Source organism: Lepidochelys olivacea (genome assembly GCF_965140295.1).
Source record: "Lepidochelys olivacea isolate rLepOli2 genome assembly, chromosome: 10".
Lineage (NCBI taxonomy): Eukaryota > Metazoa > Chordata > Testudines > Cheloniidae > Lepidochelys > Lepidochelys olivacea.
Genome location: NC_140420.1, coordinates 20,352,219 through 20,376,709, shown reverse-complemented (window position 1 = coordinate 20,376,709; position 24,491 = coordinate 20,352,219). Strand labels below are relative to the sequence as shown.

Below are 24,491 nucleotides of genomic sequence, written 5' to 3'. Positions count from 1 at the left end.
CTGCCATTTCAAGGTGAAGGAGATAAGAGACTATTAAGAGGAAGGGACAGGCATACCTATTGTATTGCATGTGTAAAATTGCTCTTATACTGAATTGGTTTTTTTTGTTGTCCTTGTAGTTTTATTTTTTTGTGGACCAGCAACAAAATAACATATCCCTCTTCTATGCCTCTGGGCCTGTGAACGTTTTTGAGCTCTCATGTAAGATCAGCGCTTGTGCAGGAGAAATGGATGTCCACATGCAATTACCTTTAATTTTTAGACTTTCTAATGCCAATGCAGGTAAACTCAGGCCCTAAGTGAGATGGCAGAGTGATACTGTGTTGGCATGTTTTATATGACTTTTTATTTTAACAGAAGTATCTGTGTATTAAAATTCAATACACTATTGTACACTTTTGTTAGCATGCAACCTATCATATCCTAGACCCTGTATCTTTGTGTAATTCAGGAATCTGGTTTTCTGTGTATCTATTATCACCTGTAAAGGTTTGGACTCACTCCTATGGCGCCTCCTGCTGGCAGTCATTGGGAATTAGCTCATCTAGCCCCACAGCGCCCTCTGCAGCCCGGTGATCCGCCTTACCACCAGCCCCTGTGTCCCTCCCAGGACCCGGTGTCCCTTTCTCTGGGGTCCCTCTGGCAGTACCCCCACACTCTCAGGTTCTGGGTCTCCCCACCCAGGGGAACCCCCACCCTCTAACTCCACCTTGCCTCAGTTTGGGCTACTGCCAGTCCTCACTTAGCCCCTTGTATCGGGGGCAGACTGCAGTGTATATGCCATTCATCACAGGCAAGGGGGTTTGGACCTGCTACCCATGGGCTGCCCCTCTGCAACCCTGCACCTATTTGGCCTGTAGTCAGGCCTGCAGCCTGAGGCTTTCCAGGCCGGGGCTCCTAGCTCCTCTGGCCCTTCCCCAGCCCTGCTCCAATCTGGGTGTGCTGCTCAGCACCTTGCAGCCAGGCCCTTCTCCCTCTCCAGGCAGAGGAAGACTGACTGGGGTCCTGGCTCACAGCCTCTTATGGGGCCAGCTGGGCCTGACTGAGCTGGCCACAGCTGCGGCTGCTCCCTTAATCCGGCTGGGCTTTTCCCCCACAGCCCCAGCCCTGTCAGGGCCGGAGCGGGTAATCACCTCGCTACACCACCCAACACTCATGTAAAAACTCTGCTTTAAAAAAAAAAAAAGCAAAATAATGGCTCACCTACATGACAAGCTGCTGAAATTGGTCCAAAGATGGAAAAATGTGAGTATTATACTGAGGACTTTATTACCAGTACTATTTGTAATAAATGCAACTTTTGCAAGTCAAGGAAAAGTAAAGATACTATGATGGCTTTTAGCGTACTGCTGTAAAATTTACAATCAAAGAGCAAAGTGTGACTGTAGCATGAGTTTACTAAGAAAAATAAAAAGTCCGATATCTTTTGTTGTGGTCCAAAGTACTGTCAGATGAAACTCGGTCATTAACCCTCAACTGGGCTACTCAAACTGTTTCTGTTCTATCTGCCTGGATCTGCATATGCCCATGTAGATGGAATACCAGTTTGTACTTCTAGGGCTCCTGTATTTTGTATTCTGTAATCTGACCTTCCACACAGCAGAATGGATGCTAAGTAAATAGATTTTTTTTAAAACGCTGGTGTGGTCTCTATTATTGATCTCTCTGCAACGTTTGCAATCAGACATTGTATAGACACAGACACCAAACCCCTGGCTTCAAACAAACCACCCCCTTTAAACAAAAACTCAGCATAACCCATATTTTGCCAGTGTCCATCCAAAGCCATAAATCAGCTCAGCTTCTCTTGAAACCCAGTTCAGGCACAAAGGTTTATGAGGCTTGGTCAACCTGGTCTGTGTTTTAGGAGCTCAATCCTGCAAGAATCTGAGTGCTGTATCCCTGATCCAGCAAAGCCTTTAAGCACTTGTTTAATTTTAAGCATGTGGTAATGGAAAACTCATGCTTAAAGCTGAATGCATGCTTAAGGGCTTTGCTGGATTGGGACCAGAGAGTTCAGCCCCTTGAAGGAGTGAGCTCTAGGTTAGGGATAACAAAATGAGACCTTACGTGGCCTGGTTTTACACAGTTTCAATTACAAGTCAGAAAGACTGTGGGACAAATTCACATGTGAGGCCAGAAAAATGGCAAATTTGCAGATATTTTCCCCCCAACTTTGGGAACACAAAATGGTGCAGTATTAAATGAAGAAAATGTCCACTAAATTTTGCCAGTCATGTCATTTTTCGCTTGGCATTTTTTTGGTAATGTCTCTTGTCATTTTTCCTCAGAAACAGTACTTTAAATATAAGTAAATGGAAATAATAAAGAATTACTAATTACATGCTCAGTTGTTTCATTAATTCATTCTTGATTAAACAGGTAGACAGTGATATATTAAACCCAGAGGTGTACCCATTTAATATTTCACATTCCAAGCATTAATCAAAAATCAAGAAATCAGAATAAGATGACATATAACTTAGAGAACGTGAATACACACATGCTCTGATCCGCATCTTAAATTCAAGGAACTTCATATCTCCCTTTAATCTGCTTCTTAGAATGCCTTGCCATACTGCCTTTAAACTACAGAGTACTTTTCCAATCCTGGTAGAAATGTAAAGCACCAGTGGGAAATGAGTAACACTCCAATTATTTACCTGCAACTAGTTTGAATTATATATGAAGTTATTTTAGCTTAAAATACATTTACAGGAATGATTACTGATTGGAAAAGCCATGTAAATACATAAATAAGGCAGTAACTATTCATGGTATGGGAAATATTCATAATGAGGAAGTAATATCAATACTGAGACATGATACACATTAATCTAGTAGCCATGACCCTGATCTTGCATAAGGAGAGCAGACTCCTGCATCCCTCTGGACTCCCACTGATGTGGAAGGGGGCAGGATCAGTGCCTCTAAGAGTTCTTCTTTCATGACAGCACACAACTGAACATAGTTATAAACTTCAAAAAGATACTAAGTGACTGCTTGCCCCGCTATTTTTAATTAGGATTTATATACTTTGAAGAAACTAATTAAATTTACTTTTGCCTAATATTATACATTTTAAAAGAAAATGTGATAGACACAATATCAGAAACAAAGAGAGAAAGAGCCCTGATTTTTATAGGGCAGTAACATGAATCAGTGACATGATTGGTTGCATATACACTGGCAAGATCAAACTGTGTTATAATGTCATTGGGGGCACTGAAGTATTATACCCCAATCTCCTTACATAGTAAATTTGTCTGGGTAGACGGCTCATGACATTATGAGGACAGGAGATTATATGTAATGCTTAATGCGGTCTTGTTCACAGATCCAGTTTCCCAGGCTATTGATTTCATTTATGCTATATGTTCATCTGTATTGGGGAATCTGGTTAGAGCACACGTGGACATGTCCCAGGCTTAATGGACACTCTGAAAACACAGGCAGGTCCATTCTACACTACAAAATTGAATCATTGAGGGAGAATTGACATGGTTGAAATTCAAGTGCAGATGGTACCAGTATAAGCAGGAATTAGTTCATATAAACTGTGCTGTACTGGGTTTTAGAACAATGCTGTAAAGCTCTCTAAGGTGTTTGTTTTTATATCATGCTACAGAGTCTATGGTTTGGCTAGTAAGTTGCTCAGGAAAAAAATCCCTGGCCAAGCTAACTAAGAAACGATGGTAGAATTGTGCTAGAGTCAACAACTTGTTGCTAGTATGATTTCAACTATAGTATAAACAGGATCTAAAAGCCTCAATAAGGTTAAAAACAAAAACAAAAAAATCTGCTGGCCTCCTCCAACAAGAAATTAAAATCAGACACTGAAGTGTATAGTATACATGAATATAAGCAAAAGATAAAATACTTTTACATATAATCCATAATTTCATTTTACTTCACTAGATCAAATTTAGAAATGTTAATTTTAATGATGAATAAATATAAAGCTTTGCAGAAGTTTTACCAATATTTTCATTATGTCAGAATGACTCCACTGTCTGAAAAAGAACAGATACCCTACTTCCTGCTTCCACTGTGGCCATGAACTAGCCAGATCTGGCCCTTGGAGAATATCATTGGTGTAATCAGATTGCCAGGACAATATAGACCTGCCTCCCTTTCCCCTTTATGCTAGTCATAAGGCTATGCCAGGAGCTTTCCCAGGGAAAGGGGAATGAAGAAAATGCTGCTGTGATCTGGCTATTCTCAGGACAAAAGTTTCTTGTGGGCTATTACAGCTGAGTGTAAATTATAGCAGCCCTCTGGCTCCTCTAGCTTTCACCAAAGTTCAAATCGTCTCCCAGCCAGCCCTGAATCTGTTGTCCCATAAATGGGCCATGAAGCGCTTTCCCCCCTTGCCTTGTGAGCTGCTTTGAGCCACAGCTCAGAACTGGGGTCAATGCATTTGTGATAAACATCAAGGAAAATATTGTCAGCTGATTTTAGATCTGGTTTCAAGAAGGATATGCCTACAGCATCTTAAGCATATTCCAAAATGAATGTGCTTGATGAAAACAGAATCTTTTTCCCTCAGATGTTAAATAGGCTAACCATGAAACAAATGTAGCCAACTTTTCTGCTGAATCTCACTAAATTAACCTGAGCAATAAATTGCCTATGGCATTTGAGACTGGGAAATTAGAGAGAGACCATTCCCTCCTGTGAAAAAATACCGTAAAGAAATAAACCCTTCTACATTGTTGTGAGGTCTTGCAGTGGTTTCTTTGCTGTGTCATGCCTTCACTGAGCTGAGATTGAGACCTGTGGAAAGAACAAGGCCTCTTGTACCCCCGTAAACAAAGGATCTGTGGGAGCCTGAAGCAAAAAAAAAAAAAATCTATAGATCCCTGGCAAGCTATGTGAAGCCAAAGATTCTTCACACACACCTTCTTCTACCCTGATTTACATGGCATGCTGCCATTCTCTGAGTAAAGAGCAAACATTATATATAGTGTCTTGGCTGCTACATGAGATCATTGGTATGTACTGGAGGGTAAGAGGGTAATAGATTGGCAGACACACAAACTGTCCAATTTCAAATGACTAGCCACAGTACCTGATGACATTACTTGATGAATAAATCATTGTAGGAACTGGCAGGAAACTAAAGCAGACAGGTGGTATGATTTCATGAGAGAAATATAAATCAGACCTGAAGGACATCTGTATTTTTCTACATCTCAAACTTCTGAATAACTGGAATGAACTGAGATTTTCATAGTTTCTTTCCCCATGTTGCATTCAGTAAAAGAGAATAAACTTTGTGGGCATAAGAGTAAATATCTTTCTGAGGTGCATTCAAGGGCATCATTAGCTGCAGGGAAATTAATTCTACTGCAAATGATGCCAATCACAACAGCAAAAATAATAGAACATAAGCAACTTAATTTCTTCTGAACTAAGACCTCAATCCTGCAAATGCTTCCATGTGAACTCATTGGGACTACTCAAATACTCACATGTGTAACTGTTTGCAGGTTCAGGCCCCAATATTATTATGTAGCTGTATCAAAGGTACATAGGTTAAAGCACTATCAGAATATGATTAATTGACTAATATGCTCTGTCACCTACAGTTCATTTCTCGAAGTATCATGATTTCTAACTACTGCTATTTCTTTCTTCTTTCATGTTAGCAAACTCAGATCTTAAAATATTTGATTATTTTCCTAGATTCTTCCTCCATCTCATAAAGAAAGCATTTGGGTTGCAATTATGAAAAGCATCCAAGGGATGTATTAAACCTAAATGGGGCCCAGATGCATCCACATATTGGCCCTCCTCCCCACTCAGCCTCTATCTCCTAGTCTAAACCTGGCTCCTATCCCAGATAGGCTTTTGTCTTCCTCCCACTCCTCTGTTCTTCATTCCTTCAAGTGAGCCAATACAGCCACCCTCAGGCAGTCACATAGTCACCCAGTTAGCTGTGCATTGTTCTGCCACCTGCTACGCTGCTTCTGACTCACAGCTCTCGCTGGGCTCCTTCTCACTAAAGGCCGAAATCTGCCACGACTCAGCAGTTCCTAGTCACTGAGAGCAATTCCAGAATGTCCAGGACCCAAAATAGTCCCAGCAAATCTCCACAGACTGCAGATTAGAGGGAAGGAGCCAGGTGTCCTGCAAGCTTTCTAAAATATTGTCTAAGTAATTCTAGTTTGCTAGCTGGCTTCATTCAGTGAAAAGCAGAAATGCAACTAGGTAGAGATTCTCTCAATGCTACAATTTTGAATTTTGCTTTTTTTGTGCAGCCCCTACTGCTCCAAAATTAAAAATAACTCCCCCAATGCTGACCTCAAGAAAACCAACATCATATTTTGAAATCCCTTCCACACACTTTCTACACCCCTTTGTATGTCTGTAATTGAAAATAAAGGCTCAGAATTACTGGAAATCCATCAGTTGTCATGAATCAGTCATTTGATCTCACTTAGCTTTTTTATGTATGTGTTCATAAGGAGACAGTGTGGTCCAGTGGTTAAAACACTGACTGGGGAGGCAGAAGATGTCAGTGCTGATCCTTACTCTATCACTGACTTGCTGAGTGGCAATGGGCAAGTTAATTAACTATGCTTTGTCTGGGCTTCCCATCTGCACAATGTAATATCACTAACAGTAAAGTGCTATGGGAGCTTTGGATGAAAGGCACTACATAATTGAAAAGAGAAGTGTTATTAGAAAATTTTACCCACTCATCAGACAATAAAATAAAACTAATAATTGCTACAGTTGGAAATTAGCTTTCTGCATAATCATTTCCTTCTCTTCTAATCCCAGGAGACTGCACAGACAGTGAACCTACACATTCATGAGAAATGCAAAACCAAATCATTTGTTTGGATGAGATCCTCTGGCTTTTGCTGAAAGTGAAGTTAGAAAGTGTGGAGCTCTGCAGAACACTTGCAGAGGCTGTTGAAATGCACGGGGGGACTGGAGGGTTTACTGTGAAAGTAAAGCTTAGCTGTCCATGGTATTATTATTTATGAGCTGTGACATGAACCTGTTGTGCTCAGCGCTGCACAAGACACAAAAAGAAAGACAATCCCTGCCCTGAAGAATAAACTTCTAGTCAAGAGTTCATAAATCTGGACTCTCCATGTCTCCTAACTACTCTTCATTACGCCTCTAGAAGGAATGAAGATGGAGAGTGAGTGACCCACCCAGCTGCCCTCAAAAAGATCAGGAGCCGAAGTGGGCATGAACAGAAGATGATAGAGGGTGGGGGTTAGGCTAGGTACTTGTATGAGGGGGAGAGGGAAGCTAGCCAGTGCCTGGTGGGGAGAGCAGCTTTGGGGAGGGGTCAGGAGATAGGACCATAGAGATGGGCTTTGGAGGGAGGTTCCTTGTGAAGTGGGAAGCATCCTCCTCCACAATCGCTTGGGGGATCTTCTTCCTTTGCGTCCCTGCCTGGAAAATACTATCCCCAGCCCTTGTCCTTCCCAACCTGTGGCAGAATCCCCAGCCAGTGACTTCCTCTCCCCCCACGGCATGTTTTTTTCCCATTGTTTTCCTGCCTTCCCCTCCCAACACATCCCTTGCTCTCACCCAGCGCTTCTGTAGACAGCATCCTCGCACTGAGCATGTGCGCTGCATCCCTTCCCCTCCTCCTCCTCGGGTACCACCTCGGCGACGAGGTGCAGTGAGCTCAGCAGCGCCTTCCAGTCCAGCCCAGGAAAGGGCTGAACCGGAGCCCTGCAGCCCCGGCTTGGATGGAGTAAACAGGGAAGCCCCATGCACACAGATTGCCCGGGCAGTAGCCATGCACTCAGGCGTGGAGTTAAAGAGAGCCATCTCTGCCAGCACGGAGACAGAGAAACCAATGAGACGCTACGGGGCAGTGGAGGAGACTGAGTGGAAAGCTGAGGGGCTGGGGAGAAGTAAGTGCTTTGGATTGCTAGTGCAAAGGATAAAAACGCTGAGCTGCTGCTTATTTCCAGATCCCTGCATCAGCACTTTAAACCAGAGGAAGGTGGGGGTAGGGAGAGAATAGTGATTTAAAGTGACATTCTGTTTGATAGATATTGTGTTCAATCAGCAGTGGGTAATGACCTGATCCCCTTCTGCTTAGATTTGGCAATGCATACATACATGCAAATGGGCAATGTGTTCTTGGTAACAAAAGGAAACAGCCTTTGCTTTGTTTGGGGCTGGGCAAGGTTTGTGTGACCATTTTGCTCTTTGAGGCTGGTGGGAGCCTCTGCTTTCTGAACTGGGTTGAGTTCAAGACAAAGGTCTTTCCCCCATTGATCCTAAGAATGGACAGGGAACCTGGGGCTGGATACATTCTAAGGCAGCTCAAGTCACTTTGTTGTTTCTTTGAAAAAATGAATCACTCACTTAGCTCAATGAAGTGCAGAGATGTTAGTTTTGGAGGCTGTGGGATGGGGAAGGATAATTGGGACATTAGTTTTCCTTTGATGTCTATACAATGTGATTTAATATATGGCATTTAACAAATATTGGCAACATTTTATAGGCTTCATGTCTGAGAGGCACAAATGACATCCATATTATTCATTCCTATGTTCAGTCGGAGGGTATTGAAATACTGTGCTTCATTCAATTGTATAATAATAGATGTACTGTATGTATTGGCTCAATAAAAGCTCTTTAGTGTAAGAGTGCTTGTCGGTAAAATCAACATTTTTCAGAATGCAACAGCTGATACATCCATTCCAAAGTGCTGATGATAAGAATAGGTATAGGAATAAAAGCTATCAATTCAAGTTATCAGGAGGACTCCTGACTGTCCCAATACTAGTAACTGTTACTCTTTTGGTGGCAGAGCCACCTCCCGGCAAAACTTGATAAACCTGTAAAGTCCCTCCCATTTTCTAAATAACCATTCGTGGCTAACATCCTTGAAAAGGAAGTCACTGAAAAGCTGTGCATTCATTACAGGACAAAATATATGATGAGTTTTAGCAAGGATTCTGATTATGCTCCATGGAGAATGCTTTGTGGAGAATGCAATGTCTGCAATAACTTCTTTGTTAAGACAGGTTGTGGGCCATAACGTTTGCTGGTCTCCTAGATCTGTCATCCACCTTTTGATATTGTCTATTGTGAAGTCTTACTAGAATATCTTTAATATCTTTGGTATCATATTTTCTCCACTGTTTCCTGCTTTGCTCAAGTTTCTAAGATATTGCAGTGTTTCTCAGGGCTGTGTGCGGGGTTCAGACTTTACCTCTGGCTTCGGTTTTCCATGAATATGTTATCACATAGCTCATATGCTGATGACAGTGAAATCTAACTCTCCCACACTCCTGATGTTTCAACTGCAGCATTGGTTTTGTTGCAGTGCCTGGAGTACGTTCAGGACTGAGTGGCTCAACGATTTCCAAAACTGAACTGAACAAGACTGAAATCATGTTGGTTAACTCAGACACATGCAACAGTTTCTACTGCTTCTGTGGCATGGAATAGACTTGTGTTCTTCTCCTTGTTTCTAAAAATAAGACTCTTGGTGTTGTTTTACAGCCAGATCTTGAATGTTAGTGACCATGTAGCATCTGTAATAATGATAATTTGTACTTATAGAGTAACTTTCATCCAAAGTCCACAAAGATCTATATTATTACCATTCCAGTATCTCCACGCAGTAAACTCAGGCTTAGAGAGGTGACTGGCATGATTTTCAGAACTGCTGATCACTTATGACTCCCAATGAATAGCAACTTAAAGTCACAGAACAACTCATTGGCAGAGTAACTGGCAGGGAGGAATAGAACCCAGGTGTCTTGACTCACGTGCCCAGTTGCTAGCCAGTGGAGCTCCACTGCTTCATACTAGCCCCATTTTATTGAGGGCTTTTTTTTTAAATCACTGGGATATAATCTGTAATGTTCTTCAAGAGTAATACTGAGGTGCTAGTCTGTTCTCCAGTCACCTTCAGTACTATTATGAGGCTTTACTATTTGAATAATTGATCTGTTGGTTCATAGGCTTCAACATGCTTAAAATACTGTAGAGAGGCTATTTACAGTAGCTGTTCTAAATGATCATTGCACATTTTTCCTGCTCTGATGCCTGCACTGACTTCTAATCAGATTTATACATTGATTTTAAAATCTTATTTTTGACTTTGTAAGGTGATTCCAAGTGCTTTGATGCAGAAAAAGGTGGCAGATGTATTCTTCAGAAGACGTGGGAAGCAAAATGTAGAGAGTCAGAACAGAGTCACTCCTCCCAGTGCCACAAATTGGCTTTTAATGTTGGTATAGCACTTTGAACATGTGAAGTGTTTATTGTTATTATTAACAAAATCAAAGGCCCAGTATAACCATATGTAGTTGCCCTCCCTATTCTCTTGTTTGTCTCATTTATTTGTTGCATTTTGTCATAACTTAGATTGTGAGCTCTTCAGGGCTAAGATGATCTTTTTATTGCCTATCTTTACAGTGCCTATCACAATAGGGCCCTGTTCCCCAATTAGTGCTTCTAGACACAACTGCAGTACAAATAAATAATAATAACCAGGTAATGTATATTTGTTTTAAAGTCACTTGATTGTGTAGGTAATGTGGTGGAAAGTGATGAAAGCCAATGTAATGGAAATAATATAATGGAAGCCAAGTAGTTTCCATTTAACATTTAAAGGAGAAGGAACTCTTTGCTAATATACATCTAGATTTGCAAAACTAGAAATAACTTACTTATTGGTTGTAATGTTTAGGGCAATTAAGTGTAACACTGTAGTAAATCTTATTCTACAATAGTCACTTTTAGCCAGATCCTCAATGGTGCTGTGCTGGTTTACACTATTTGAGGATCTGGCCCCTAAAGTGTGACAATCTGAATTAATTTCACATATAAGTCTGAAACAGCTTTGTTGTAAGACATGTTTTTTTAAAAGTTTGTGAGACTCTGGGCTTGTTTACTCACATGTAAAGAACATTTCTCTTGTGTGGAACAGGTAGGGCAGTTCTTGTGCTCAACAATAAAATGCAGTCAGACTTGTGAATGGACAGCAGTTCCAGCACGTAATAATAGTGTGGTGACAACCTTCTCTGTAAGTGATATTTATCATATAATTTTGGGAAGGCTTCACTGAACCAGAGATACATAAATGTATTTCTTGGCCATCATTAGCATACACACAACTTCATTTGGAATCAACTGTGTTGGCTTGAGTAGGGTTATAGAATTTCCTGGGTAAATACCAAAATGCCAATTCAATGAAATAACCACACAGAAATGAATGAGTAGCACAGTATCCGATTAAGCCTCACACTTCACAGGTACGTTGTTGTTTGTTATTGTTTTGAAGTTTAGAACCAAAGTCAGGGTACAAGGTAATGCCCCAGTTTTGGTCAGCACAATCAGGAGTACATGTCAGGAGACTGCAAACCAAGAGCTTTGCTGCAATTTAATATGAGAACAAACAACAAATATTCTGTTTTTCACTCACTGAGCTTTAGGAATTTGTGTGCTATCCCTATTTTGATGGTAACAATGTCAGATGTAAGCTGAAGTGGTTAGTTCAATACTTCTTTTTTGCTTAATTTTGAATAAGAATGGTAGGTTAGATAAAGGGGTCAGATCCTCACTCCAGGCAACTGGAAATTCCCCTGTAACATGGGGATTACCCAGTAGCATAAGGCCAGCATAGCCAGCTCTATGCCACCTGCTCTTCCTCTACCTTCCCAACACATGGGGTATGTCATATGTGTGCCGTTGGCAAGAAGCAGTCAGCCTGGAATGAACACCAATTATCCTGGGCCATCAGAACAACCCCTGTGGGGCTATTCCAGCTGGCATAGAACAGTCCTGTGGTTGCTCTAGTTTGTGCCGGGGGTTGAATGTCACCTCTGCCTCCAGCTCTGCAAGGGCACTAGGTAAAGCTTTGGCCCACTTGAGGATTTGTTTCAGAGTGTTTTGCTGATAAGTCTCTGAAAAGCTTGTTGCCTGGTTTACCAAAAGGCTATGGTGGCAGCTATTTTAACTGCTCTGCCACTGAGTAGTGTGGCTGATCTATGCACTGAAAATATGCACTATGTAATACCATGCACACATTTTATAAGAGATTGTTGAAGAAACATATAACTCCTTTGCTGTTGCCAGAACATGCATAATATGGGGGAACTAGATTTCTCAGATAATGGGAAAAAGAAACATTTACATTTACACTCCTGGTTCAAAACCAGGTCATGTTAGTGATGCTATTTTGTGCAGAGGTGGTCCCCCTCCCTGAGTAAGAGCAGCTTGGAGAGACTGAAAAAATAGCTGAAGAGTAGTATAGCACAAGGGCATGATTAGGCATGTCCCATTCCTCTAGCCATGCACTCTTTTTCCTGCTCTGGCATTGGCAGGAAGGGGGAGAGGCATAAGAGCTCCTACTCAAGTGCCACACCTTTAGAGGTCACTCTTGACCTGGGGCAATCCCCCCTTGGCTGGTTAAGTCAGTTTTAAGACCAGATTTTGCTAGCAGTGCAGTGTAGCCTCACCACAGAACAGAATCTGTCTCAGAATGTTTAACGTGACTTCATAACGTTTTATAATCCTTTGGCCAGCATCTGATGTAGTATTTAAAAAAAATCAAACAGCAGTAGGGATATACACTTGGACTGCCAAGAGGAATACCTACAGTGCCCAGCTCCAAGAGTTTGTCACTCTTGTCATTCTGTTTTTAAGGTAGTTTAAGGCTTTTCACGTTGGAGTCACATTTATCATTGTTGATGTTAATCAAATACTTGTGTTCATTAGACAGAAAAAAGGTAAATGACAATTCATTCCTGAATTTGTGTGTCAGCTTCCTGAGATTCTTATATTTTCATAGCCCTTTACAGACAGACAGTCAGACACACGTGTACAAACAGAGACACAGCATTTTTGGGCCCAGTCCTACATCATATTGAGAGGTTCTGTGATTTCTGACTTCTCTGGGAATTGAGGGTGGTTGTCACCTTGCTGGATTGGCTCTATGACTACAGAAAAAAGGCAGATGGATTTGTTTAAATACCATTGGACTGTCCATGGCAGAAAAGATTCAACTAAAGCTTCTGCAAAGCTAAAATAAAACACGCCTTAATCCAAACCAACATCCAAATGAGTGAGACTCTACTGCCCAGACACCATAAGTTATTATTATTAATTAGTATTATTAATAATAAACTTCACTGTATAGTTATCCAGGTCCAAAGGTTTCTAAACAATTTAGTTCAAATAACAAAAAACACAATTAATCATAAATGGATGACTCATGAGCCAAAGGAATAAAGAACATATGAAACAACATGGGGGAGATTTTCAAAGGCACTAATGGGAGTTTAAAAGTCCCGGTTTCATTGATTGTCAATAGGAGAGGTCCCCTAAATGACTCTTTGTGCTGCTGAAAATCTCCCCTATATGTGTGTAGTGTGCACCCACATTTCTAAATAAAGCACTATTGTAAGGTGACTGTGGTTTATATCTACAAAGCAATGTCATTCAGGGGACTGAATGTCTGCTGTTTAGAAGCTCAGGATTAGATTTGTGGTAAAGAAAGGAGGAGAAACATTTTCATACACTTATGTCTGTCTGTGTGTATATTGTATTGAAGAGTGTCATGTATGTGTAACTGAAGAATCTGCATGATACTAAGGCCTTCACTCAATGCCTATTTAAGTCAATGGGAGTCTTTCCATTGATTTCTGTGGCTATTGGATTGGGCCCATAGACAATTAGGCCTTGTCAACAAGAGAAAAGTTGCACTGGTTTATCTTAAATAAGTTTTAAAACCTATTTAGTTAAACTAGTGCAAATCTGTGCATGCATACTCTTATTTCAGAGTGCCTTAATTCAGTTTAAATTGATTTCTAATTGATTTAAGCTAAAATGAAAATAAACTTGGCTTAAACTGAAATAAGACTTACCACACAGAGGTTTGCACTAGTTTGACTAAATAGATTTAAAATCACATCTTTAATAAAACTGCTGCAACTTTCTCATGTATGCAAGGCCTTAGATGTATGTTTGCCATTGATAATTTACCTCAAGCTAATGCATCATATGGTTCAGGTTCTGGGGAACCATAGAAGAGTTTTGCTACTAAATGCAGAGACAAACGGCCTAGTTCCTCACAACCCTGCATCATGTGTCATAGAACTGTAGGACTGAAAGGAACCTTGAGAGGTCATCTAATCCATCCCCCTGCACTGAGAAGGGACCATTATCATTGATACCTATGCAAAGTAAGTATAAAAAATTCCTAACATATCAGAATGATAGCATTTTATGCTCACTTTGCACAGGAGTAAATTATTACACAAGGTACAAGGCAGTGAAGAATCAGGACCCCAAAAGGTGGAGAAAAATGTAAAGTGTAAGAAGAATAGAAAATCAAAGCTTTACACAAGAAAAGAGATTGGTGGTAAAATAGTATTTAATGCCACCATGTGAAAAAACTTTAACACTTGTTTGAAGTTCCAGATGTTGAGCAGACCCTTAGCCTCTCAACCAAATAGATTTAATTTTGAAAAAGATTCTTGCTTCACTAAAGCTGGTCAAGAGAGTAGAGCACTGGCCAGTAGACATGGGTTCTACTCCTCACTGTTACTGACCTGCTGTATAGCATTGGGCAAGTCATTTAATTTTCTTGTGACTCATTTTCCATTTCTATAAAATGGGGATAAGGATGCATTGTAAAGCGCTTGGAGATCTCTGGATGAAAAGCTCAGTATTAAGAGCTAAGTATTAGTAACTGTATCTATTCCAAGCAATATCATAGACAAAACCATTTTGGTTTATTCAGTGCCAGCCCACTGGGAAAAGTGGGAAAGGATCTAACCCAAGGGTATGGCAATTAAATATCTCTTTACAGAAATAGTGAATCTGCTAGTTTTATGAAGGTCTGAAGACAGGCTTTAAATAGACTGACAAAGTAATTACGATTCTTAGCATGTTTCTATTTTTAAAAGACCTGTACATTAATTTTTAAAGAAACACAGAGAAACCAAGAAAGCATATTTGAAGTGATAAAACAGCAATAAGTAATCTCACTGCAGTAGACGATATCGGCTCAAGTAAATCAAGTAGACTATTTTGGCAGCTATTTTCTAACAGACAGAAAGACAGACATCGAAGGATGAGTCAAATCCAAGATTATTATTGTCTCTTATTATTATAATTATTACTATTAACATATTTATGTTGTATTTCTTCCCTGAGGAAAGTCAGCTTTTGTCTCATCAGTGCAGCAAAGACAATACTTCCCACTGAAGAATTTTATCCTTTCTAAAGTATAGATTCTAATCCAGTTGAAGTCAATAGCAAACCTCTCATTGACATCAGTCGGAGCAGGAGTGGGCCCTAAAACTCTGCTGTGTGAATGTTTCTATAAATGATTGATGGCTTTGACCAGTATCAGAAACAAGTAACGGTGCTTGTATTTCTGATACAATTGCAGAATCTTTTATTTATCTGAATTCTCCTCTTGTATTTATTTCTGCCTGTGTTAGGCCCTGATCTTCCTTTCTCGTAGAATATTCCTTATGTATAGGAAATAACACTTAAAAATTCCCCAAGGTCGAACCTGTGTTGCATGCAGCTCTCAAAGAGGAGAGGGTTTCCTACTTCACAGAGGGGGCAGGAGCATGACTCACAGACCCCAGAGAGCTTGAAGATTCACAGAATGACTAGTTTCCAAGCAAGCAGATTCTGTGGTATCCACACAGGTACCACCCTCTCCTCAACAGCATAGCTCCTTCCGCTACAGCTGTGGACTCCAAGGAGCTGCAGGGATGGTGTGAGAAGGCAGAGGGAGAACACTGTTTCCAATGACAGAATATACATTTTCGCTCAGAAATCGGCCATTAGTAGAAGGAAGCATGCTACTTTGAGCGGCTGCTTTCTTGCTTCGGTCCCTCTTGGTCCTTGGAATTTTACTTACAGATCCACAGAACCCTGATAGTGCAGATTGGCCTGGAGGGACCGTTTTGGCTTCTGGTGATGGAAGTGGAAAGAGACCACGAAGCTACTTATTTCCTCCCTCATTCTCTCTATCCCAATTCAGTATGGCTAGACTTCCTCCTACATACTGGTTCCTTTTCTAGCTGAGTTCCACAGTTGCAATTTACTGCCCAACCTGCCTCCACTTTCCTTGCACAAGGTGAAACCTCTGATTTATTATTCTACCAACTCAGTTTAAACCACAAAAATAGTCTAGTGAGAAAAAATGCAAAAAAACCCCCCAAAACAAAACAAAAAAACCTCCCCCAAAAGGGAGTGGTCTGAAGAAATGTGGGAGGTGTCTGGGCAAAGCCAATATATTATGCAGAGTACAATGCAAAAACAATGAAAGTTACTGCAACAAATAAATAGCAAATCATTGCTGCACTGATTAAATGTTTTGGCAAAGAAATTTGTTAAAATACTCATAGGTCAAAGAGTTAATGAATTCTGAAGTCTTTATACATGACAGTGAATACTTAGAAAGGTAAATTAAACGTAGATGTAACTCAGTGTTAATATTTGGGTGAGTGTACACCAATAATTATTTGAAATGTTAGTTGTGGGGCTTAGGTGTCATATTTGGGACAGTTCCTCATTAGCTTTCATATATCCTTTAAATATAATTTATGAAAAATAATATTGGTAGACCTGTCACGTAGGACACTTTGAACATAAATTCCTGCCAATAGCCTGTGGCATCATCCACTTCTAGTATGTAATTTTCTCCTTGTGTTTTTGTGTTTGGTCGTTGACTCCTATGTTTTACAGTGTGATTCTTATAGGAGCCACTGTTTACTTATGACTATGTGTGTGTGTCAGTCCAGAGGCAGTAATAAAAAAATAGCATTGTAGGATCAAGCCCACCTGCACTGAGCACCTGTGACTATTCCGGAGGGCGCTCAGTCACTGTGCAAATTGAATCTCAGCACCTAGCAAAACTGAGCCCAAAGGTGCTAAAATCTGCAACAGGATAAGCCCCTTTCGGTAGAAAACCTACAGTGCAAAATAGTTGATTATTTTCTTTTTGGGCTATTAAATAAAGCCATTTCATTTCCCTGAGAAGCATTCTGCTGTATAACTAGATTAAAGCTATAGTACAAATTCATTCACAATTCAAAGATGAAAAATGCATGCTTGGAGGGTGAAGTGTATGAAAAAACAGTGCAAGTGTCCCTGGATAATTCTGTTAGTTGCCCTACAGAATCAGCAATGAAACATTAATTAACCACATTTTGTCAGTTCATAAAGGGCAAAATGTTTGAGAAAATCATTTCAAGAAAATTCTTCATTAAATGAAGGAATAATTTCCAGTGAGACAGGTGGCTCATTGAGCAGTTCTAATGATTATGTGCTCCCAAAAATGCAAAATGTAATGAGTTGTATGAAGAGCAGGAGCAGTGTTTTAAGTATATTTTTACTGGCCTGAAGAAACCACTTTATTGATTGGGGATTTATGGGATTTTGTACAAAAACATTTGTTTTTTATACTGACAAAATGGAAAAGTATCTCATCTTCAAGTAATTTCATGGAAATGTGACAGCAGCCTCTGTTCACTTCTTAGCAAAAACAATTCAAAAAAGGAAGAAGAATCAACAGGGAATTCCACCTTTTATGTATTTTCAGAATATGAGGCCAAGCTTATTCCTGGACCAACGCCACTGAAGCCAGCTTAGCTACTTCAGGGGTGAACTGGTCTTGTGGTGAACTGGTGCAGAAGTGTAACACCCATTCTCTTATTTTTACAAACACAGAACCCAGTCCTGTTCCACTGAAGTCAATGGGAGTTTCATCATCAATGTCAGTGACAGCAAAACTGGGCTTTGTGCTTGCAGCTATGTAAATCCGGATCACTCTGACTTCCTGCAGAAATACCCAGGGGAGGGAGTTTGAAAGAGGTGTACAATCTGTGATGATCCCCTTGCAGAGATTTTCTGGGACTGTTCCATTAGCATGGTGGAGATTGCGTCCAGTCCTCCTCCCCGAGCCAGAGAGAGTGGTCCTATCCCTGAACCCCAGGAATCCAGATGATCAATCGGGATTCATCTTCTTGGAGGCCCTGTGCATCTACATTTGCTCTAGGTATCATTGTCTCAATCATTTAGCTCCTTGGCAGCGTGGCATCACTGGGCAATGGACCTGGAGCATCATGGGCCAGTGGCTTCCCCTAAAACCAATGTGTTTCACAGTTACAGCGGGACCAGAGACAAGTTAATGCTACCTGAAATTAATTCATTCCTTTGGCCACACTCTTGGTCCTCCCTGTGCTACCCCCCATCTGTCACCTCTCCCACTAAGGATACTTAACCTCTCAAAGGACTGTCCACCAGAGTCCAGGTTGAGGTGAACAATGCTGCTACAGTGAATCCATGCAGAGGTTTCCCTCCATGCTGCTAATTTTGGAGTACATAAAGAATGAAACTACCTTGTGGCATGGCATACACAATCATAGGGATGTGTCAGCCAGTGTAATTCAGGTAGATTTGTCCCTTTTGTGATGAAACCTACACATAGGAAAACCCCTCCACAGACATGATCCATAACATTAATTCATTCTACAGACAGAAGGTAAGTATCCTGAATCCATTAATCTCTGAGCTGACGTTTAGGGCTCTGTTACAAGGCCTCCATTTCTTCATTTCTAAGAACTCTGGATAGGCAATCAGCTCAGTGTTTTCAGTTTTATATCAGTCCAGTGACAGTAGCAACGGAGAATGCATTAGCACGTTTAAAGGACATTGAAATCAGAATAAAATTAAGTAATTAACTTTGTAAAAATGATGGTTCATAAAGTGCCTCCAGATCACCAGATGAAAGGTGCTGTTTAAATGCAAATAGTCATCATTATTACTTTGTGTAAATATAAACAAATAAGAACCTCTGCTATGCCACCAGAGCTCTGTTAATCAGTAACAGTTAACACACACATGGGAGATCTTGGCCCCATTGTGGGCTGACCTACTCATTCTGGAGGTAGGCTGGACGTAGGTAGGAAACTGTTTTCTTGCTTGCTTGGGGCCTTGACTGTGGCAATACAAGAGGGGAAATCCTGAGAAACAGGCCAGTGCAAAGTCTATGCACCACTGAAGATCCACTTTAGCCTTAAGAATGATGGATCTCCATGTAGCCACCGCTACAGTCCAGGGACTGTGGTAGTAGCTGTGGTCCCTGAATGCTCCTTATGTCAGAATATAGGCTATAGAATCCTCATAGTTTTGACCCATTGTCCTGGCCACTCGCTGAATCTGTCCCTGTTTCCCCTCCATGGAGCCTCAGAGAGCATCATCTATGGTATTTTGGGGGAGCAGAGCCTCCTATGTGGCTTCTCCACAGCTTGGCCCCACCCTGTGCAGTGGAATTGTCCAAGTCTCACTGTATTTTGAGCCTTGTATGCCCATGGGGTGAGGAAAACCAGCATTTGACCCTCTGAGCAGTTAGTAATCCTATCTCCGACAGTGAATCTCCTCTTTTCCTGGCTTCTGAGAAGAATCTCCTCAATATTTAATTAGTGACCTGTCTGGGAAAGTGCTACATGCACCAATTTCTATGATGTCTGAAACAATTCTCCATATCAGTATCACTTTGGGCTTTGTTAGATTGGACTCAGATATATAGAATTATTTATTCAACAGCTACTAAAATTGCCTAAAAATATTCACACTCTGCTTGGAAGGTGACTGGATGCTTAGAAACTCTCTTCTAGAGAACTATATTAGGCTATGTCTACACCGCACTTTCGTCAGTAAAACTTTTGTTGGTCAAGGGTGTGAATAAAATACCCCTGATCAACAAAAGTTTTATCGACAAAAAGTGCCAGTGTGGACAGCTCTTTGTTGGCGGGAGACGCTCTCCCGCTGACATAGCTACCGCTGCTTATTGGGGGTGGTTTTATTTTGTTGGCAAGAGAGCTCTCTCCTGCCAACAAAGAGCAGCTACACTGTGTAACTTAAGAGCGGCACTGCTGTAGCAGCACAGCATAGACATAGCCTTAGAGTACTATGTTATTACAGAGTATTATGATAGAGTACTGTGTTACAAAGTACTACTATAGAGTACTGTGGGCTTGTCCACCAGGGGACACTCAGAAAAGTTAATCTTAATTAACTAAGGGTATGTCTACACTACGAAATTAGGTCGAATTTATAGAAGTTGGTTTTTTAGAAATCGTTTTTATTTTGTCGAGTGTGTGTGTCCCCACAAAAAATGCTTTAAGTGCATTAACTCGGCGGAGTGCTTCCACAGTACCGAGGCCAGCGACGACTTCCAGAGCGTTGCACTGTGGGTAGCTATCCCACAGTTCCCGCAGTCTCCACCGCCCTTTGGAATTCTGCGTTGAGATCCCAATGCCTGATGGGGCAAAAACATTGTCGCGGGTGGTTCTGGGTACATGTCATCAGACCCTCCTTCCCTCCCTCTGTGAAAGCAATGGCAGACAATCGTTTCGTGCCTTTTTACCTTAGTTACCTAGTTTTCTGTGCAGACGCCATACCATGGCAAGCATGGAGCCCGCTCAGCTCACTGTCACCGTACGTCTCCTGGGTGCTGGCAGATGCGGTACTGCATTGCTACACAGCAGCAACACATTGCCTTGTGGCAGCAGACTGCAATAGGCCTGATAACCATCGTCGTCATGTCCGAGGTGCTCCTGGCCGCCTCGGTATGGTCGGTCAGGAGCGCCTGGGCAGACATGGGCGCAGGGACTAAAATAGGAGTGACTCAGCCAGGTCATTCTCTTTAGTACTGCAATCAGTCCTATTGTACCATCTTCTGGCGAGCAGGCAGGAGATGAGGATGGCTAGCAGTCCTACTGCTCTATCTGCTGCCAGTCAAAGATGTAAAAGATAGATGGAGTGGATCAAAACAAGAAATACACCAGATTTGTTTTGTATTCATTTGCTCCCCCCTCCGTGAAATCAACAGCTGACAATCAATTGGTGAGGTCTGTCAGGGGCACCTTGAAAAGTTTAATGGAGATTCAGTCCAGCCAGAAATACCAGAGAGAGCGATAGCTCAGTGGGTTGAGCATTGGGTTGAGCATTGGCCTACTAACCCCAGGGTTTTGAGTTCAATCCTTGAGGGGGTCATTCTGTGTGACAGTTGTTTTTGTTTCTCCTTGATGTAAAGACACCCCCTTTGTTGATTTTAATTCCCTGTAAGTCAACTCTGTAAGCCAGGTTGTCAGTTGCCCCTCCCTCCGTCACAGCAATGGCAGACAATCATTCTGTGACTTTTTTCTGTGGAGACGCCATACCACGGCAAGCATGGAGCCCGCTCAGATCACTTTGGCAATTAGGAGCACATTAAACACCACGTGCACTATCCAGCAGCATCTGGCTGCACCAGAACCTGGCAAAGCGAAACCGGGCGAGTAGGCGACGTCAGCGCGGTGACGAGAGTGATGAGGACATGGACACAGACTTCTCTCAAAGCACGGGCCCTGGCAATGTGGGCATCATGGTACTAATGGGGCAGGTTCATGCGGTGGAACGCCGATTCTGGGCCCGGGAAACAAGCACAGACTGGTGGGACTGCATAGTGTTGCAGGTCTGGGATGATTCCCAGTGGCTGCGAAACTTTCGCATGCGTAAGGGCACTTTCATGGAACTTGGTGACTTGCTTTCCCCTGCCCTGAGGCGCAAGAATACCAAGATGAGAGCAGCCATCACAGTTGAGAAGTGAGTGGCAATAGCCCTGTGGAAGCTTGCAATGCCACACAGCTACCAGTCAGTCAGGAATCAGTTTGGAGTGGGCAAATCTTCTTTGGGGGCTGCTGTGATGCAAGTAGCCAACGCAATCAAAGATCTGCTGATATCAAGGGTAGTGACCCTGGGAAATGTGCAGGTCATAGTGGATGGCTTTGTGGCAATGGGATTCCCTAACTGTGGTGGGGCCATAGACGGAACCCATATCCCTATCTTGGCACAAGAGCACCAAGACAGCGAGTACATAAACAGCAAGGGGTACTTCTCAATGGTGCTGCAAGCACTGGTGGATCACAAGGGACGTTTCACCAACATCAATGTGGGATGGCCAGGAAAGGTACATGACGCTCGCATCTTCAGGAACTCTGGTCTGTTTCAAAAGCTGCATGAAGGGACTTTTTTCCCAGACCAGAAAATAACTGTTGGGGATGTTGAAATGCCTATAGTTATCCTTGGGGACCCAGCCTACCCCTTAATGCCATGGCTCATGAAGCCGTACACAGGCAGCCTGGACAGTAGTCAGGAGCTGTTCAGCTACAGGCTGAGTAAGTGCAGAATGGTGGTAGAATGTGCATTTGGACATTTAAAAGCACGCTGGTGCAGTTTACTGGCTCGGTTAGACCTCAGCAAAACCAATATTCCCATCGTTATTACAGCTTGCTGTGTACTCCACAATATCTGTGAGAGTAAGGGGGAGACGTTTATGGCGGGGTGGGAGGTTGAGGCAAATCGCCCGGCCGCTGGTTACATGCAGCCAGACACCAGGGCGGTTAGAAGAGCACAGGAGGGCACGGTGCACATCAGAGAAGCTTTGAAAACCAGTTTCATGACTGGCCATGCTATGGTGTGAAAGTTCTGTTTGTTTCTCCTTGATAACCTCCCCCCCCCCCCCTTGGTTCACTCTATTTCCCTGTAAGCTAACCACCTTCCCCTCCTCCCTTCGATCACCACTTGCAGAGGCAATAAAGTCATTGTTGCTTCACATTCATGCATTCTTTATTAATTCATCACACAAATAGGGGTATAACTGCCAAGGTAGCCCGGGAGGGGTGTGGAGGAGGGAAGGACAAGGCCACACAGCACTTTAAAAGTTTAAAACTTTAAAACTTATTGAATGCCAGCCTTCTGTTGCTTGGGCAATCCTCTAGGGTGGAGCGACTGGGTGGCCGGAGACCCCCCCCACTGCGTTCTTGGGCCTCTGGGTGAGGAGGTTATGGAACTTGGGGAGGAGGGCGGATGGTTACACAGGGGCTGTAGCAGCAGTCTGTGCTTCTGCTGCCTTTCCTGCAGCTCAATCATATGCTGGAGCATATTAGTTTGATCCTCCAGCAGCCTCAGCAATCCTGCCTCCTCTCATCACGCTGCCACCACCTTTCAGCTTCAGCCCGCCACTTACCCTCTTCAGCCCGCCACCTCTCCTCCCAGTTATTTTGTGCTTTCCTGCACTCTGACATTGTCTGCCTCCACGCATTCATCTGTGCTCTGTCAGTGTGGGAGGACAGCATGAACTCAGAGAACATTTCATCGCGAGTGTGTTTTTTTCACCTTCTAATCTTCGCTAGCCTCTGGGAAGGAGAAGATCCTTGAAACACATGCAGCTGGTGGAGAAAAAAAAGGGACAGTGGTATTTAAAAAGATACATTTCATAGAACAATGGGTACCCTATTTCACGGTAAACCTTGCTGTTAACATTGCATACGTAGCACATGTGCTTTCGTTACAAGGTTGCATTTTGCCTCCCCCCACCATGTGGCTAACCCCTCTCCCCTCCCCATGGCTAAGAGCGGGGAACATTTCTGTTCAGCCAAAGGCAAATACCCAGCAGGAACGGGCACCTCTGAATGTCCCCTTAAGAAAAGCACCCTATTTCAATCAGGTGACCATGAATGATATCACTCTCTTGAGAATAACACAGAGAGATAAAGAATGGATGTTGTTGAACGCCAGCAAATGTACACTGCAATGCTTTGTTCTGCAATGATTCCCGAATACATGCTACTGGCCTGGCATGGTAAAGTGTCCTACCATGGTGGACGGAATAAGGCTGCCCTCCCCAGAAATCTTTCGCAAAGGCTTTGGGAGTACATCCAGGAGAGCTTTATGGAGATGTCCCTGGAGGATTTCAGCTCCATCCCCAGACTTTTCCAGTAGCTGTACTGGCCGCGAATGCCAGAGCAAATTAATCATTAAACACACATGCTTTTAAACCATGTATACTATTTAAAAAGGTACATTCACCAGAGGTCCCTTCTCCACCTGGCGGGTCCAGGAGGCAGCCTTGGGTGGGTTCGGGGGGTACTGGCTCCAGGTCTAGGGTGAGAAACAGTTCCTGGCTGTCGGGAAAACCAGTTTCTCTGCTTGCTTGCTGTGAGCTATCTTTCTCGTCCCCAAAACCTGCTTCTGTGTTGCTTCCATCTCCACTGAAGGACTCAAACAACATGGCTGGGGTAGTGGTGGCTGAACCCGCTAAAATGGCATGCAGCTCATCATAGAAGTAGCATGTTTTGGGCTCTGACCCGGAGCGGCCATTTGCCTCTGTGGTTTTCTGGTAGGCTTGCCTCAGCTCCTTAAGTTTCACATGGCACTGCTTTGGGTCCCTGTTATGGCCTCTATCCTTCAATCCCTGGGAGATCTTGACAAATGTTTGGGCACTTCAAAAACTGGAATGGAGTTCTGATAGCACAGATTCCTCTCCCCATACAGCGATCAGATCCTGTACCTCCCATTCAATCCATGCTGGAGCTCTTTTGAGATTCTGGGACTCCATCATGGTCACCTCTGCTGATGAGCTGTGCACTCACCTGCAGCTTGCCATGCTGGCCAAACAGGAAACTAAATTCAAAATT

General features: G+C 42.5%; 1 protein-coding gene across 2 annotated transcripts in view; it reads left to right on the top strand.

Moving 5' to 3' along the window:
* Nucleotides 1–24,491, top strand: part of BMERB1 (bMERB domain containing 1) — a 125,553-nt gene that overhangs the window by 14,874 nt on the left and 86,188 nt on the right. The window contains exon 1 of one of the 2 annotated variants that reach the window (XM_084641934.1): nt 7,614–7,889. The exons of the other annotated variant lie outside the window; for it this stretch is intronic. Within the exon in view, the coding sequence (XP_084498060.1) occupies nt 7,772–7,889 (118 nt within the window). The 5' untranslated portion in view covers nt 7,614–7,771. Of the gene's footprint in view, nt 1–7,613; nt 7,890–24,491 lie in introns of those variants that run through there. 2 annotated transcript variants of the gene reach the window in all.